The following is a 16,512-nucleotide window of genomic DNA, read 5'->3' on the forward strand; positions in this document are numbered from 1 at the left end:
CATGCCCCGCGCCACCAAACCATTCGACAGGTAATATAAAAAGCAAAGCCAATAATCGAAAACAATCCAAACGATAAAAGGAAGAAACATGTCATCCAAGATTCACATAATTGATCACTGGTTGGCCTGGAGGACAGCGAGTTGAGCTTGCAGCTTGGCAATCATCTCGTCACGCTGGGTCAACTGATCCTCCAGGGCCTGGATGCGGCTTTCAGCAGATGCCTGGCGAGCTAGCTTCTTGGCACGAGACTTGCGGGCAGCCTCGGTGTTTCGAGCACGCTTAGTGGCGATCGGGTCAAGGGGATCGAACTCGATGGGAGAAAGATCCTTGCGCTGACGGGTGATGCCAGCAACACTGGAGTGTCTGGTTTTGCCGGTCGCAGACATAGGCGATGACTTGACAGCAGGGGAGAGAGGCTTGGGGGCGGGCGACATCTCTATAGAGGGCTGCATCTGCTTCTTAGGCTCAGCGATGACAGAGGCGTATTCCGACACATCAAAAAGACCAGATGCGGTCGGGTTTCCGATAGCCCCGTCATGGAAGAGAGGGGCCCAATCGTCATTGCCCATGTAGTCCACATCAGTGAACAGGGGAGAAGGGTTCTGACTAAAGGTGCCCGGGGAGTCGAAAGGGGGAGTGCTCAAGTCGGTGAAGGTGCCTGAAGGCGGAATGGAGTGGTCGAACATCAGATCGCGGGGGGAGATGGTTCCAGCGGGCGCCTCCGGGGAGAGCGGGCCGGTCTCCTGACCCAGAAGTTCGTCGAAAGTCAATGATCCCATGCCACCGGCAGAGGGGAGACCGAAGAGTTCAGAGTCGTGTGCTGGTGCGGTGTGAGCGTTTGCGCGCGGATGCAAGACGGAACCAAAGGAAGTACCTTGGAAGTTGGGGGTAGACATGTTGCGACGATATTGCATGTACTGTTTTCTATTTTCGGGTGTGATATTACCGGAGTAAAACGGCGGGACGGGAGGACGTTGAGGAGAGTTGGTGGGCACGGTTGCCGAGTAAGGCTGAGAGTGCTTCACGGTGGGGTGAGACCAGTAAGAAGGAGACCGGGCAAGCTGGGTCACTCTGGGATCCTGAACAGGAGAACCAGGAAACTGCTGCTGGAGATGGCGTTGCAACTGCAAACTGAAAGAATGTCGTCGAGGGTTATTCTGCGCCAGAAAGGGCTGAAGGGCAGACGGCCTAAGGGCAGTGTTCGGAGCTAGCGAACGCGAGTCTCTGAATCGAGGCTGCTGACGGGGCTGTGGAGCGGGATAGAGCACAAAGTCCTCTAGTGCACTGTTGTTGTTGTTGTTGTTGCTGTTGTTCAAACTGGAAGCCGAGGGCTGTGTAGGCGGGGGCGTGGGAAGCCATGGTTGCTGGAAGTTATCCGTGGTGAACGACGTGAAGTCGATCGAAGGTATAGAAGTATGGGAACTTGAGCTAAGCGGTGCGCTGCTGAAGTTCAGAGGTCCTAAGACGTCTGAAGAAGAGGAAAGAAGGGGGGAGTGTGTTCCGGTTATGATGTCTGTTTGAGGGAAAGACTGGCTCTTTCGGGGGGCGCTTAGATGGAGTTCATCTTGGATCTGTTGTGATTCAAAATGTACTGTAGATAGATCGGAAATGTTGAAAGTTGGAAAATAAATGTATGTGAACACAAAGGTGGAAAGGAAAAGAAAGGCATCCACGGGGGGGAATCAGGCACTTCTTATGGGACAAATTGAATTGTGTGGGATCAAAGTGGATCTATTGGCTTACGAAAAAACCAATCATAATCATCAGCCGCACGGGGCTACCGAGTCACGGGGTGTGAGTCACAATTGATTCTGCCATTGTCATTGGTTGATTGCATCCCATCTAGAGCCTCGATACCCATACAGTACGTCAATTCACTATGGATCTCCTATATATCTAAAAGTATCTATGATGTATTTCGTTGCCCCGTCTCACCCTAACGAATTGACCAATCACATAGATAGATTCGTCCTCACGGTATGCTCAAAACGTTCCAGGCATCCACACAGCCGGACCAAGCCTCCCTTTCAGGCCCCCGAATACCATCTACAGCAGATAAGGTGATCAAAAATTACAGATCACATACTTTCCAGCATTCTGCATTACAATACCATATCATTCTCCAAGGCGGGATTAATAGTCGGAGACGGTTTCTGGTTTTCCGAGAGCCCCACCGATCTTTTCCTAATTGTGTCCCCGCGGTGGGCTGTGTCCATGGCCCGTGTGCCTCCAATATCTACTTTCATACTAGCCTTGCCGAAGGGCGTGAAAATTGACTTTTTCATTTCAAATATCCAATTTTTAGGGCATGGCCAAACGATCCTTTTCTTCTGTGGGTATTCATGACGACATGGATCAATCAGAATGTTCGAAACAGAAGTACTTAATGCGCACTCCATTCTATTGTCAAGTCTGCAGATGATACTGCAATCATAGGTGCAGTAGTGATGTTGTAATTACAAAATTGGCAAGCTCATTACGAAATATTGAAATTTCACTTTATTTTCTTGTTTCAATTACATTTCAAAATTTCTTGGCATTGATGAGTCATCATTCACTTGCCCGCGACCAAGATCAGCGTCTAATTTTCCACCGCTCGACTCAAACTCTCCAGTTTATCTTGATTGGTCAGCTGATCATTTCTTTGCCTATTTAGGATTAGCGTCATTTCAAGATTTCAAGGCCCATTTCAAATTACATTTCAAGCGGCCAAATTTCAGCAATTTCGAAATTTTGAAATTTCATTTTGACATCCCTAAGGTGCAGCCTGTAGGCAAAATGCATATGAGACAGTCACTGGAAACTTGATTATTAATTTTAGGCAATCCCATGCGATGAAAACGGGATAGGAGGAATCCCCGAAGTGGCGTTCTGGTAAGAACTAAACGAACTAGATGCCTTGGCAGGCTCCAATCAAAGTGCTATCATTTGATGTTCCTGGAAAGCCAGGTTTCGGCTGGCCGTTAGTTTGTTTGAAAAAAAAAATCTGCGACACGGTTCAACTCCGAACTCCGAGTCTTTTATCGCTAATTTAAGATAAGCCTATATTATGTGTTAGTCGCTTGGTTTGGAGCACATGCCATATTTAATTGTAGATAAAGTAGACTGGCTGGGTGGATCTTTAATGATACTTGTATGCAATTACCCAGTCAATGGTATCGAGTCGCTTCTCACTCAATGGTACTCAGGACGTGCACTACCCGTGGACATCGTCATATGCGGGCACTCCCGAGAACGAGAATTTTGCGGACCCGCCAGTCCTCGAGACCCGCCGTACGGAGTAACGGCAAAATCAGATGCACCCCAGACCAACGCATCGCGATGGAGCCCAATGTCGTATTGCTTGCATATAGACCAAGCTGCTAATGCAAGCAATCTAGATGAAAGGTCCACTCTATGCGACGAGACCCATCAACCTGACCAGAATACTTAAAAGTGCTAATGTCGAGGTCAACCATCGACAGAGATGCATAAATCGCAAATATACAACTACAACTTCCTTTCTGGACAGGCAATTCATAATTAGAGTAAAGCAAACAGAAGAGATTCTATTAAGTATTACCTAACGCAGTATGTCATCCACGACGCATTGGAGAAAGAAACCGTGCGAAACGGGAACAACGGTAGACAACTGTAGATGTAGAGGGGACAAGTTGAAAAGCAACCCAGGCTAAATAATTACATTAAGAATAGGCTTAGCCGTGGCACAGCAAATCAAGAACCCTTCCTGCCCATAAGGGTATCAAACACGAAAGCCAAAGCGCAGAACCAGGAACGGCAGAGTGGTATCAATCTAGTCGGGCAACACACCACGTAACGCATAAGCAACGGCGCAAGGCGAAACTCGGTTGCGGGTCGCGTGTCGTAAAAGGAACGAACGGTGATCCAAAGAATCAAGGACACGAATATTATGTGGATTTTTTGGGACAAGCAAAAACAACAAAGAAAACATTGAGCAGCGGGTATCTCATTGCCACCCTATCGAATCAAAGCCTAGACATAGACAGACCATGACGAAGAGAGTGACAGTGTCGAGGCAAAAGCAAAGCAACTGGAAGCGAAAATGATGTGAATCTGTATTTGCACGATCCAGACTCGAGCCTTAAAGGAGCGACCGAGTCTGTCAAAGATTATCGTGGGCGGGCGGTGAAGTGGTTAGGTCCCACCAGCGCTCATATTCCACACGTCCCGGGGAGGCAATTCAAGCGGCAGCCTGAACAGGGGTGGAGACGGGGACCTCAACGTTCTTAGGCTCCTCAGCGGCGGTCTCAGGGGCCTTGACCACCTCCTCAACGGGGGCAGCGGTCTCCTCAACAGCGGCCTCAGCGGAAGCCTCCTCAGTCTGCTCGGCCTTGGCCTCAGTCTCAGCAGCGGCAACGTCCTCCTTGTCGAGCTTCACAGCCTTGGAGGGCTTGCGGAAGAGACCACCAAGCTTGTTGGCCTTCTTGGCCTCCTTCTCGCCATCAGTGCCCTCGTTGTCGGAGGTGTCGGCCTTCTTCTCCTTCTTGCCGAAGGCACCGAAGAAAGAAGTGCGGCGCTTGTCCTTAGGGGTGGCAGTTTCGGTGGGGGTCTCCACAGCGGTCTCCTTGACAGTCTCAGCCTCAACAGGGGCAGCGACGGTCTCGGGCTCAACGATAGCGGCCTCCTCCACGGGGTTATCAAGCTGGGGAGCGGAGCTGGCGACGGGGGCCTCCTCGACGGGGGCAGTGACCTCCTTCTCGGACTTCTCCTGAGAGGGGCTGGCAACCTTCTGGAAGAAGGTACCGAAGATGGAAGAACGCTTGGCCTTCTTCTCTTCCTTCTTCTCCTCGGCCTTATCCTCGGTGGCCTCGACGGGAGCAACAACGGGAGCAACGACGGGAGCGGCGACAGCAGCGGCCTCAACGGGGGTCTCGGTGGCAGGCTCGACAGCGGTCTCAGCGGGAGTCTCAGCGGCGGCCTCAGCAGTGGGCTCAGCAGTAGCCTCAGCAGCAGTCTCCTCCTTGGTCTCCTCGGCCTTCTTCTCCTCGGTCTCTTTCTTTCCGAGAATGGCACCGAAGATGCTGCCGCGCTTGCGAGACTGGGAGCGGCTCTTGGTGGCCTCCTTGGCCTTCTCTTCCTTGGGCTCAGCCTCCTCAGCCTTGGCCTCCTCAGTGGCGGCGGGGGCCTCCTCCTTCTTCTCCTCGGGCTTCTTGGCGGCCGCAACGATAACGGCAGGCTTGGTCAACTTCTCAAGCTCAGCCTTGTAGCCCTCGCTGGAGGTGAGGGTCTCCTTCTCGGCCTTGGCCTCGGCAGACTTGGCCTCGAGGGCGACGTACCAGCTGTCACGCTCGGCGGTGTTGGAGGCCTGGAAGGTGTGCTTCTGGCCACCGACCTTGAAGAGGAACTCGTTGGAACCCTCCTTGGTGAGGTCGGAGATATCAGCCTGTTTTTCACGTTAGTCATGTTCGCGCTTCGTTAATTCCGTGAAATCCTACCAGGTTGAAGATGCCAGCGGGGGTGGCCTTGTCCTCAGCGCGCTTGGTCAGGAAGAGCAGACCCTTTCCGGTCTGGCTGGCCCAGGCAGCAGTGGGGTTGGCGACGGCGGGCTTCTCGTTCTGGTGGAAGACCGACAGCTGCTTAGCCTCAACGGGCTCATCGTTGAAGTAGAAGAAACGCTTGGCGAAACGCAGGCTCCTGCGCGCGAAAATATGTTAGTCGCAAAGCTCTTAGGTATATTGTCGCAATGATATCACTCACTTGACCAGACCGGGGCCCTTGTGGCCGAGAACGCCCTCGGTGGCGGGCTTGATCTCCTCCTTGGCCTCTTCCTTGGCCTCTTCCTTGGCCTCCTCCTTAGCAGCCTCAGTCTCAGCGGGCTTGTCGGTAGCAGTCTCCTCAGCGGGAGCAGCCTCAGTGGTCTCCTTAGGAGCCTCAGTGGCCTCTGTGGTGGCGGGAACCTCAACGGCAGTCTCAGCAGCAGGGACGACCGCGGGGGTCTCCTCAACGGGGTTCTGGACGTCAGACATGATTAAATGGGTATTAAAAGCCGGAGCTTGTTGGGTATCGATTAAAAGAAAAGAGCAGGGTATCGGGGTATCTCAAAAGCAAAAGAAATAAGAGCTGGGAAGCTCGGGTATCACAACGAAGATAGGAAAGGGGGGTATTTTGCTTTGCAGTGGGAGGGAAGGAAGGGAAAAAAAGGGAGGGAAGGGCGAGAAAAAAGACGGCATGGGGGGGGGGGAAGGACTGTTGATGGCGCCTGCCTCCTAAACGGGTAAGGAGCTGCAGCGAGTCCAGACTGAGTGGATCCTTGGATTACATAACGATTTCAGGGGGTTAAAGGAAAAGTTCCAATGATTTAATGATTTACTTATGGATACCTTGGTTGACCCTCGTATCATTAACTATATAAATAACAATCCTATGGTCATCTATTGGTTTTCCCGATCTTGTCTATTGGCTAGGGATTCAAATCGTACCATATCATGAAACACATTGATGAATTAACCTTGATTTTTTCAAATTACAAGTAACACTGTAGTAAAACTTATCAGGATCGTCAATGCAGCTTTCAATCAACGGCCCCCTAATTTACCCGTGCAAGTCGGCTCCGGTCCCGGCTTCGTAAATAATTAGGTCCTTTTTTTGACTTTTCGCACACGCGACCTAATTTTTTGGAATTTCTTTTCTGATTTTTTAACTGGATTTTGATGGTACTTGGTTACTCGTCTGCTGATATTAGGGTTTTTTTTTCTCTTTCTCTCTTTGGTCACCCGATTCCATTCTCGACCGCCGTTACGATAACCAATAAATACTTGTTACACCGTGAAAGGGGGTCAATATCCCTACTCCATGTACTTACTGTAGGTCTCCCATTTAGGTGTCGTGAGAGGCATAATTCCCCAAAGTTAGTTATAGTATTTATATAGAATCAAGTGAGATTCTTTCTATCGCACAAGGCTTAAAAGTTCGCAAAGCCACTCTTGCCTTCAAAGGGAGATCCTTTGATCCCTTGAGGGGGAAGAGGGGAAGGAGTATGTACCTCTCTGCATGATCAGCGAGGGTTGGACAGCCTGGATTCGCTCACTAGAGTGCTGATCCAACGGAAAGGCAGTGCCGACTTTGTTCGAATGTCAAATGACCCGGATCATCAACTCTATCATCGAGTGGCGTGTCAATCCTCGTGGCCAACCAGCGGTGTCGCACCATCTCTGCTTTGACTTTCGAGCGTCATATCTCATCTGTTGTGCCCTATCACTGGCGTATCATCGTTCAAACCAGCGTTATGACGATTGACTAGAATCCCATGATGCTCTAAAGTCAGTATGATGGCTGGCGCCATCTCCGCCATATGGTCCGCGTTACTGTTACGTGATAACGGGACTGAAATCATTTACTTTGTCACTGATCCACTTGTCATTACTGAAATGCCCCCTAATTAAGCCCCTTTTCTCATGGGCCTTTTCTTTGCGACAGAGATTTCACTTGGTTTTTTTTTCCCTGGTCACTAGCGCGGCTATTTTCTAGATGTTCGGTGGATTAACTTCAATGTACGGTTAGGCCCCACTTGAGGTGGTCCCGTGTCTTGAGTCATACATCGTGGCTTGTCGTGGCTGGATTTTGGCTTCCTTTCTACACAGTACAGAGTATCTAAATTGTGTACTTCGTACACGTCTCACAGTCAATATTGGATGCATATGCTTCGGGTGTTACGATCATTCATCGGATCCCCCTTCGTCATAGAAATTTAAGCGTTTGATGCTTCAAGTGATGGTCTGATTGAAAAGTGACTATCGGAACATTTCCAGTAATGATAGTCTAACCGGGTGATCCACTTCAGCCCGACAACCAATTGCACCGTCATGTTACCCCTTTCCACCCGTTGGGGCCACAAATAATCACCATTTGCCAATCCTGCCATGATTTTTCCACCAGTTTTCGTATGCCCCCTATCCAGGCCTGGACGAATGGTCAATGCCATCTTAGTCGATCGAGGGATTCCTGGATGACAGATTTTGGCGTGCAAGTGCCATGCGCTGCCAAGGAGAGTACCCGCTGATGCAGGCAACACTGACTGGGACATGTACTCTGTACTCCTTAGGAATAGTCCAGAGTTGCGTTGGAATATCAATTGTTGATACCAAGTAACTCTATACCATCCGGGCCGTGCCAAGCACTCATTCTCGCAGATGCGGTGTACCCGAGTCGCTCTTGAAACTCTTTTCGTTCATCTAAGCTCTGCACGGATGGTCTCCGTCGATTCTAGCGTCTACTAGACCAGCCCTCTAGCGGTCCTAACCATGGCACTCTTTAATGAGGATGCGCGCCCTCGTACTAAATCAACCCATTCTTCCCTTCCCTTTCGGAGAAACAGACTCGTCCAGGAATGATGCCGACGGAGTTCTACCAATTTAGGGGAAACATGTAGAATATCACGAAAATAAATGTAAAACAGACGAAGAGACATGGACCCATTGTAGACGAGGGACCACCGTACAGAGTTGCTGTGAATCCATGGAAATAGGGGAGGTTCCACAGGAGCTTGCGCTTGGCACCCACTTTTTTCCCTCTAATGTTCCAGGTTGAGTTCTGTCTCATAGGGAAGAGAACCAATAATTGAATCCTGGGCAATGTGGCTTTCATCCATGACATGATCAGTTTATAATGCGTGCTGCAGATGCAAGGTAACATGACAGCTCATTTACCTACGACACCTGAGGCATCACATTTCCTCAAGGAGCTAGCAATGACAAAGCAAACAAGACAAACATGTATTGCTTCTGATTGGTCACATGATCCCTCGCTTCGCTAGTGCCTTCCCTCCACGGGTATAAATACCTTCCTTCTCTCTTCTCTTTCCTCCTCTTCTTTTTTTCTTCTTCATACTTACCTTGTTTGGGTGGCTGCGATCATGAAGGCGGTCCACCACAGATTGGTCCCTGCATTGCACATCGCGGCGGACTGGTTTGTTCAACGGCTTTCGGGTCTTTGACAGGCGTATTCTTTGGCACTTCCACTACGTGGTTCTTTCTTTTCATCAAGGCTTGGGTCAGTGACCTGAGGTTGGAGAAGAGAACTTTGCCTTCCGTAATCGTATCCAATAAGTAGACATGAAGAAACCCCAAATGTGAAATCGTTGGTTCCCATGTGACCTCACTTCCACCTGGGCCCCTGCAGCCGCTGCAGATCATGGCCCGCCTTCACCTTAGATGAGCCTTGCTATTAGACTCAACAGCTCTGTTTAGGTATCGTGACTTGGAGGATCCTCGCATGCTAGCTCTCTTAAATTATCTCCCGACGTTATCCACTGATAATGAACAACAGCCCAAGTTTTCCACTCGGTATTATCATCCCTCATCCGAACACGTGAGCGGTTCTCAACCGACCCGGATTCCAGCATTGATTTCCGGTAGGCCAATCACCACGCAACAAGACCACCAAAAATGGTAATGTTATCCAAAACTCCAGTACGGCTCGGTGGCTCTCAGATCTGGACCGTCTATCCGATGCTGGTACTATCGCCCAGCCTACAATCCACTGGTTAATGCGGGGCGTTTACAGCCTGTCACCAATGGCATTGCATACAACCGTCATGGTATACCTGCGGGGGAGGGGAAGGAGTACAAACTCTCCGCAGGAGGGGCATGCTAGAGTCTGTTATCGCCGACCATAAAGGACAAGGACTCGCTCGCTGCTCCTTAGCAGCGAATCACTCACTGTGATACGTCGAAACTTCACCATGGCTCCTACTCAGCGCGTCGTCATCATCGGCGCCGGGATCGTGGGCACCAATATCGCCGACGAGCTCGTCTTGAGAGGATGGACTGATATCACCGTTGTTGAACAGGGTCCCTTACACATGCCCGGTGGCTCGACTTCTCATGCTCCGGGTCTAGTCTTCCAAACCACACCGTCCAAGACCATGACCAATCTAGCACGCTATACTGTTGAAAAGTTATTGTCGATTGAGAAGGATGGCCAGAGTTGCTTCAACCAGGTCGGTGGTCTGGAAGTGGCTACTACACCGGCTCGGCTAGAGGATCTCAAGCGCAAGCACGGATATGCCTCTTCATGGGGCATTGAAGCACGCCTCATCAACGCAGAGGAATGTCTCCAATTGTACCCTCACCTCGATCAGAACGTCGTCTTGGGCGGTCTCCATATCCCCAGTGACGGCCTTGCCCTTGCGGCCCGCGCAACGCAACTCCTCATCGAACGCACTAGAAAGGCTGGCGTTCGCTACATTGGCGAGACTCCTGTTATCGGTATCGAGCGAGCAGGCCGTCGCGTGACGGGTGTGACAACTCCTAAAGGCACCATTGCTGCTGATATTATCATCTCCTGCGCTGGTTTCTGGGGTGTGGAGATAGGTGCGATGGTTGGGGTGTCCATCCCTCTACTCCCGCTGGCACACCAGTATGCGAAGACTACCGCGGTGCCGGCACTGGCTGGTCGTGATATCAACAAGCGGATGAACGGAATGAATGCCACACTGCCCATCTTGCGACACCAGGATCAGGATCTATACTACAGGGAGCATGGTGATCAGTATGGTATTGGATACTATGGCCATCGTCCAATGCCCGTCATCGCAGGGTCATTGGGCCTGACTCCACAGCATGTCGATGATAAGAACATGCCATCTCGGCTCGAATTTACCAAGGAGGACTTTGTTCCTGCTTGGAAGGAGTCACAGAAGCTTTTGCCTGCTCTGCGGGGCACCCAGATCGATGATGGCTTCAATGGTATTTTTTCATTCACACCCGATGGTGGGCCCATCATTGGCCAGGCACCAAACGTGGACGGCTTCTGGGTTGCTGAAGCTGTGTGGGTGACTCACTCGGCTGGTGTTGCACGCGCTGTCGCTGAGGTCCTGACGACGGGTCGATCTCAAATCGATATCACCGATTGTGAGTTGTCCCGGTTTGAAGAAGTGCAGCTCAGTCGCGCCTATATCAATGAAACTTCGGCGCAGAATTTTGTTGAAATCTATGATATCCTCCACCCATCACAACCTAAAGAATCACCCCGCAACCTTCGTATCAGCCCCTTCTACTCAAGACAGAAGGAATTGGGTGCTTTCTTTCTCGAGCTTGGAGGCTGGGAACGCCCATTCTGGTACGAATCGAACTCCTACCTGCTCAAATGTCTTCCTGCAGAGTGGCAGCCTGTGGAAAGAGATGCCTGGTCATCGCAGTTCTACTCTCCCATCGTGGCAGCAGAAGCGTGGAAGACCCGCAACGCTGTGGCGATGTACGATATGACTTCCTTCCACCGATTTGAAGTGTCAGGTCCCGGCGCAGTGCATCTTCTACAACGCCTGACAACCGCCGACGTCGCTATCAAGACAGGCGCCATAACCCACGCTCTTCTTCTCAACGACCACGGTGGTATTCGAAGTGATATATTTATTGCAAGGCTTGACGAAAACCTATTCCAAGTGGGCGCTAACACCGCCACGGATCTTGCTTACCTCTCCCGCGAAGCTCGTCGCCAGGGACAAGGGGTCCAAGTGCGCGATATCACCGGCAGCACGTGTTGCATCGGCCTTTGGGGTCCTCGATCCCGAGACGTGATCAACATCATAAGTACAGACAATTTCTCCAATAAGGCATTTCCTTATTTCACTGTCCAGAATGTCACCATCAACGGCATTCCAGTGACAGCGCTACGCAAGTCCTACGTCGGTGAGTTAGGTTGGGAAATTCAAACCAGCGCTGAGTACGGCCAGCGACTGTGGGATACCATTTGGAATGCAGGCAAGACACACGGTCTCATCGCCGCCGGGCGGGGTGCCTTCAACGCTTTGCGCCTGGAAAAGGGCTATCGCACCTACGGCGCCGACATGAATACCGAGCACAATCCCTACGAAGCAGGTGTTATTAGTGCTATCCGAGCGAGCAAATGGGAAGACTATGTTGGCAGGGTTGCCCTTGAACGTCTCGCCAAGGAGAAGCCTACTCGCCGACTGCGCTGTCTCACTGTTGATGACGGTCGTTCAATGGTTCTGGGCAAGGAACCTGTGTTCTTCAATGGCAAGGCCGTTGGATACGTCACCACTGCTGCTTTTGGGTATACAGTTCGCAAGCCTATTGCTTATGCTTGGCTACCAAGCAATGTCTCAGAGGGACAAGGTGTCGAGATCGAATACTTCGGTCGTCGGATCAGCGCTACGGTCGCAACTGAGCCATTGTATGATCCGGATTCGAGACGTCTGCTTGATGAGAAGCCGGCTATTGATCTAGATTTGCAGAAGCCGCTGAGACACCGGCTATAGACTCATATCGCCTTTCTTTTTCCCTTGTTATGATGATCAATTATTTGATTGGACGATGTTGGAACTGCACGACCGTGAATGTGGAAGAATTCTCTTTGCCTTTAGTTTTGTGATGAGCGTCTGAATTACATTTAATGACTATCAATGACATAAATGAATATACTATTTATTTGAGACTACAATTCCATGCACGTAGTAGAGGAGTACCATAGCTAGAGTAAAATCCACCATGACGTCGCACCCAAAATAGCTTTCGCCACACCCACATGCCGACCCACACCAAGCTCCCACCACCATCCAACAGCTTCCAAACTTCCCACTCCACCACTCTTATACCATATCTTCTGCAAAAACCATCATATCCCTCTACAACACGAAAGCATTTTCCAAGCCAAATCCAATTCACCTACCGCAAAAATGCCCATCCCGACCGCAGACGTCTACGACAAAGAGCAACAACAAATCGCTCAAAACCAACCCTCCTCTAACACCTCGTCCTTCGAGAACAACGGCAGCAACGAGTACCGCGATGAATCTGGCTCTTCGTCTGCGGGTAGCACTGAAGGCGAGCGGGTGCTGAGTAGGGAGGAGGCGGATCGATTGTATGAGGAGCGGATGGAGGAGGAATATGCGAAAAGAGACGGAGGTGCTTAATCTGATCTACACCGACATCAACAGAGTGTTGAAGCGATCTCATGCTCAGTGGATGAGATAATATTCCCCTTTGGTTGATTGTATATTATTTTGTGGATATGTTTTTACTATGATACTCTCCTGTCAGATTACATATTGTCCTACCCTTGGTGCAGTTGAATTAGCAACACCGTTGAGCTTCTTAGCCACTCCGTCGTACCTATAGGTAGGCTTAATCGGAGGAAACATCGCTCGAGCCGTGATACGATGATTGTGTTAATGACCAGCATAAGGTAGGGGCATCATTAGCTTCATCAAGATTTGTGCTGTGATTTATAAGGATTTGTTTATTTATTCTTTCCTGCTTTTGATTTGAGCCAGCATACACTAATCAGAAAGGAAGAATGGGGGATCATGTCTTCGTAATCCTCGGGCTGCACTGGAGCCGAGGTGTTGAATCTTCTGCACCGATAGGTCACTGACTCATTTCGAATAACCTGGAGTCCAACAATCTACCAAAATGAAATCCCCGCCAGCCAAAGGCAGCTTATACCCCGCGCAGAAGACTAGAGTAGTTATTCCAGCTGAGTTATTCGCAATAGAGACCCAACGACTCCATCTCAGACCGACTGAGCTGTCCGATGCGGCAGATGTTTTCGAATACCGATGCCGACAAGATGTGGCTGACTTCCTGTGAGTCTTCGAGGTCGTCAGCAGCTAAGCCGACCACAGAGTTGATCAACCTCATTTAGTTGGCCGAAAACCCCCCACCAACGGATACAAGACACAGAAGCCATGCTCATTGGTAAAACCTTCCAAACACCAGATGCATCGGGTGCGCTGGGACGACGGTTCTCTTTTGCTATAGTGCAGAAGGATGACCCCTCGCGTAAAGTCATCGGGGTGGTGGGAATCAATGCCCTTGTCCCGGCTCCTTCTATCGGATACAGTATTCATCCTGATTTTTGGGGAAAGGGCTATGTGAGTGAAGCTGTAGCGGGTGTCGTGGATGCGTGGTGGAGGCTCAAGAGGGAAGATTTGGAACAGCCTGGTGATGCAAGTCTGAAGCCGGAGAGGTTGTTTGCGGCATGTAACAAGGCGAATGTGGGGAGTGTGAAGGTGCTTCTGAAGAATGGGTTTGAGATTTATGAGGAAATACCCTTGATGGGAGATGTTGTTGCGTTGTTTTGGTTGGAGAGACCACAAGCTTCTTTATAAGGAATCCAGGGCTCAGAATTGATAAACATAAACTGGACACTGGAACACGCTGTATAATGGAATGTTTGATTACTACATAGACTGTTTAGGGATCGTCTTAAAGAAGAACGTTCGGACCTGGTTTCGAACACAAGTTGTCAAATCTTCCATATAGCCTCACACCTCAACGAAGCTCCAGCAAGGGAAAAAAAAAACTGGTAGCTTCTCTTTGATTGAGCGTGTCATCCTTAGTGCAGGGGCCATGCTAATCTTCTCTGTATATTTTCATTTGACCAAATGTCCCGAAGGACAATGGTATCCCCGATTGAGGGTTCATATCCCAATTATTCGGCAGAAAGTCACCGCCCTGATGAATTGAGGTGTCAGGTGTTCATTGTCACACAGAGAGCAAACAACCCAGAAGAGCGAGGCAAGGTGACACGTGGGGTGCGGTAGATGTTGCTGTTTGTCCTGTAAAGCTGACCCGATACCCCCAAAGACGAAGGATGTTGACTCAGAGTGATCTTGTGGAGCCCAACAACTGATCAATCCCCATGTTGGCTAAGCATCAATGGCCTGAAGGTAACAGTGCATCGCAAAGGACCATGTCGATTGTCTATGGAAGCATTGGTGCATGAGTAGAGAAATAACCGCATGAGCTGTAAAGGAGGGGAACTCTCCAGGTGGTGCGGGGCCAGAGGGGCATCCCGAGGGTTCCTTGCCGCTTGCCCTAGACGCTTTCCTATTCCAGTAAAGCTACGCTCGAAGGTACATGGATGACACTTGTCATTGAGGGAGCTTTCATTTCACAAGCTTGGCCATGCTAGTACTTTCAAGGTCTCCAATGCCCGAGTAATCGGTGCTGAAAAAGAAAATTAACCTTGGAATGAAATCATGATCGCGCATATCTACTACGTAACACCAGGGCTCCAGTGCTTTGTCATTTTAAAATACATGTAAACACACCTCCCACATACTGTCACTCAACCGCACGCATACCTGGCGCCGTGATACAAACTGCGTGACAGACGCACATTCGAGATCAGGAAGCAGATCAACACCATTATGACGAATATATTAAGATTCCAGCAGTTCCCAGGGATACCATGAACTTTCGAAATGGCAATGATATAACGCGGCTACCAGTCTTTTCCCCGATAATTATCGAGTCAGGAATCGCCGAACTATATATAAAAGATGCCAAACATCCAATTCTCTAGTTTGGTTACAGACGACAGTTATGTAACGAGCTTTGCTCTTTTATGTTGACTTGGTGACGCCCAAACCTTCAAGGCAGAACCGATTATGGAAGCGAATACAAGACGATCACATAAAGGCCAAAATATTGGCTTTTCCCGCGCAAGGTACTCAATGGCTCTTCGGCCATGTATAATGCTCAGAGGATGCTGTTTACTTGGAAGCTGGGAATGTTTGCAAGAGCGCTCCCCGACTCCTAATTCCTCTACCCGTATGTGAGATCAGTGAATGCTTAGGAATTGTATAGAACATAAGACGCCCCTTGAAGATCTGTGTTGCGTACTGCCACAGGACCAAACAGTTCAAATATTGTGTTGCAAGAGGCGGTGCCTGGGCAAATTGTGTCCTCATCTCAAAATGGAGACCGGAAGTCTGCAATTTGCCCGGTAAGCCTATGAAAGAAAAAAGATTTTTGGGGCATTACTAAGTATGGTACAAATAAGTATTTGGTGCGAGCCAGTAACAAAAGAAGTCAATGGAATTACGAAACCGTTGTGTCGTTTCTACTAGAGAACCGGAGAGTTATCATTCGAGCTCAAGCACAGCTGGAGAACTAAAAGCGACCCATAGCAGTGGTTGCCTTACTGGACGTATTACCAGAACTGAGGTCAATAACCTTATTGGCCTGAGAATACACTTGCTTTTCCTATATTATAATACTGGTTTACAAAGCGATAGGAGACTAAAGGCCATTCATGGAAAAAGCGCTAAGAATGTGCTCCAATTCATGAGCAGCGCTATCAAGACTATTCCCGCACTTGCTGAAGATATCGCTGCCCTCGAATTGTCTGAGATTCAGAGAGAGACCGACAAACTTTCTGCAGCTACCCAGAGCAAGGTATGGAAGATGGTATCGAAGGGAAGCAAATAGATGAATTGGACATGACGGATCAGGCCATCGAAGACAATATGAAGAGTGAAGTCAAGGATGAGGATCCCCTAGATTCAGCTAGCAAGGAAGAGTTAAAGGATGAGATCAAGGAGAAGGTAGGAGAAGGTCAAGATTAAAGTCGAGGAAGAAAGTCAGGACACTTTTATGGCAGAAACGCTTTAAGTCTACCAGAGTTGTACTGCGGGTAGTGACAGGTCACAGTACGAATTTGATTTTTATTAGTGAATAGTGATATGCGTAACAGAGCTTGCTAATTCAAATTGACATTTTGCGTCCACTTTTTCTAAGTTTCTA

General features: G+C 49.5%; 7 protein-coding genes across 7 annotated transcripts; 5 read left to right on the top strand and 2 right to left on the bottom strand.

Annotated features, from left to right (window-relative positions):
* Positions 1-114: 114 nt before the first annotated feature.
* cpcA (amino acid starvation-responsive transcription factor GCN4) lies at positions 115-1,759 on the bottom strand (the record flags this gene model as incomplete). Its single annotated transcript, XM_057135208.1, has 2 exons — positions 115-1,572; positions 1,745-1,759. 2 exons carry the CDS (start codon positions 1,757-1,759, stop codon positions 115-117), a joined length of 1,473 nt encoding a protein of 490 aa, XP_057001144.1.
* A 2,443-nt stretch (positions 1,760-4,202) lies between these two features.
* Positions 4,203-5,988, bottom strand: N7520_001274 (uncharacterized protein; the record flags this gene model as incomplete). The annotated part of the gene is made up of 3 exons (XM_057135209.1): positions 4,203-5,405; positions 5,458-5,656; positions 5,720-5,988. 3 exons carry the CDS (start codon positions 5,986-5,988, stop codon positions 4,203-4,205), a joined length of 1,671 nt encoding a protein of 556 aa, XP_057001145.1.
* A 3,713-nt stretch (positions 5,989-9,701) lies between these two features.
* On the top strand, positions 9,702-12,239 carry N7520_001275 (GcvT family protein; the record flags this gene model as incomplete). Its single annotated transcript, XM_057135210.1, has 1 exon — positions 9,702-12,239. The coding sequence occupies one exon, from the start codon at positions 9,702-9,704 to the stop codon at positions 12,237-12,239; it is 2,538 nt and encodes an 845-aa protein (XP_057001146.1).
* Positions 12,240-12,656: 417 nt separating this feature from the next.
* N7520_001276 (uncharacterized protein) lies at positions 12,657-12,893 on the top strand (the record flags this gene model as incomplete). Its single annotated transcript, XM_057135211.1, has 1 exon — positions 12,657-12,893. The coding sequence occupies one exon, from the start codon at positions 12,657-12,659 to the stop codon at positions 12,891-12,893; it is 237 nt and encodes a 78-aa protein (XP_057001147.1).
* Positions 12,894-13,392: 499 nt separating this feature from the next.
* On the top strand, positions 13,393-14,090 carry N7520_001277 (GNAT family N-acetyltransferase; the record flags this gene model as incomplete). The annotated part of the gene is made up of 2 exons (XM_057135212.1): positions 13,393-13,565; positions 13,625-14,090. 2 exons carry the CDS (start codon positions 13,393-13,395, stop codon positions 14,088-14,090), a joined length of 639 nt encoding a protein of 212 aa, XP_057001148.1.
* Positions 14,091-14,151: 61 nt separating this feature from the next.
* N7520_001278 (uncharacterized protein) lies at positions 14,152-14,448 on the top strand (the record flags this gene model as incomplete). The annotated part of the gene is given in 2 exon segments (XM_057135213.1): positions 14,152-14,226; positions 14,245-14,448. The coding sequence occupies 2 exon segments, from the start codon at positions 14,152-14,154 to the stop codon at positions 14,446-14,448; spliced, it is 279 nt and encodes a 92-aa protein (XP_057001149.1).
* A 1,235-nt stretch (positions 14,449-15,683) lies between these two features.
* Positions 15,684-16,334, top strand: N7520_001279 (uncharacterized protein; the record flags this gene model as incomplete). The annotated part of the gene is made up of 3 exons (XM_057135214.1): positions 15,684-15,712; positions 15,999-16,164; positions 16,221-16,334. The coding sequence occupies 3 exons, from the start codon at positions 15,684-15,686 to the stop codon at positions 16,332-16,334; spliced, it is 309 nt and encodes a 102-aa protein (XP_057001150.1).
* Between the last annotated feature and the right edge of the window lie 178 nt (positions 16,335-16,512).

Source organism: Penicillium odoratum (genome assembly GCF_028828045.1).
Source record: "Penicillium odoratum strain IBT 22623 chromosome Unknown utg000001l_segment0_segment0, whole genome shotgun sequence".
NCBI lineage: Eukaryota > Fungi > Ascomycota > Eurotiomycetes > Eurotiales > Aspergillaceae > Penicillium > Penicillium odoratum.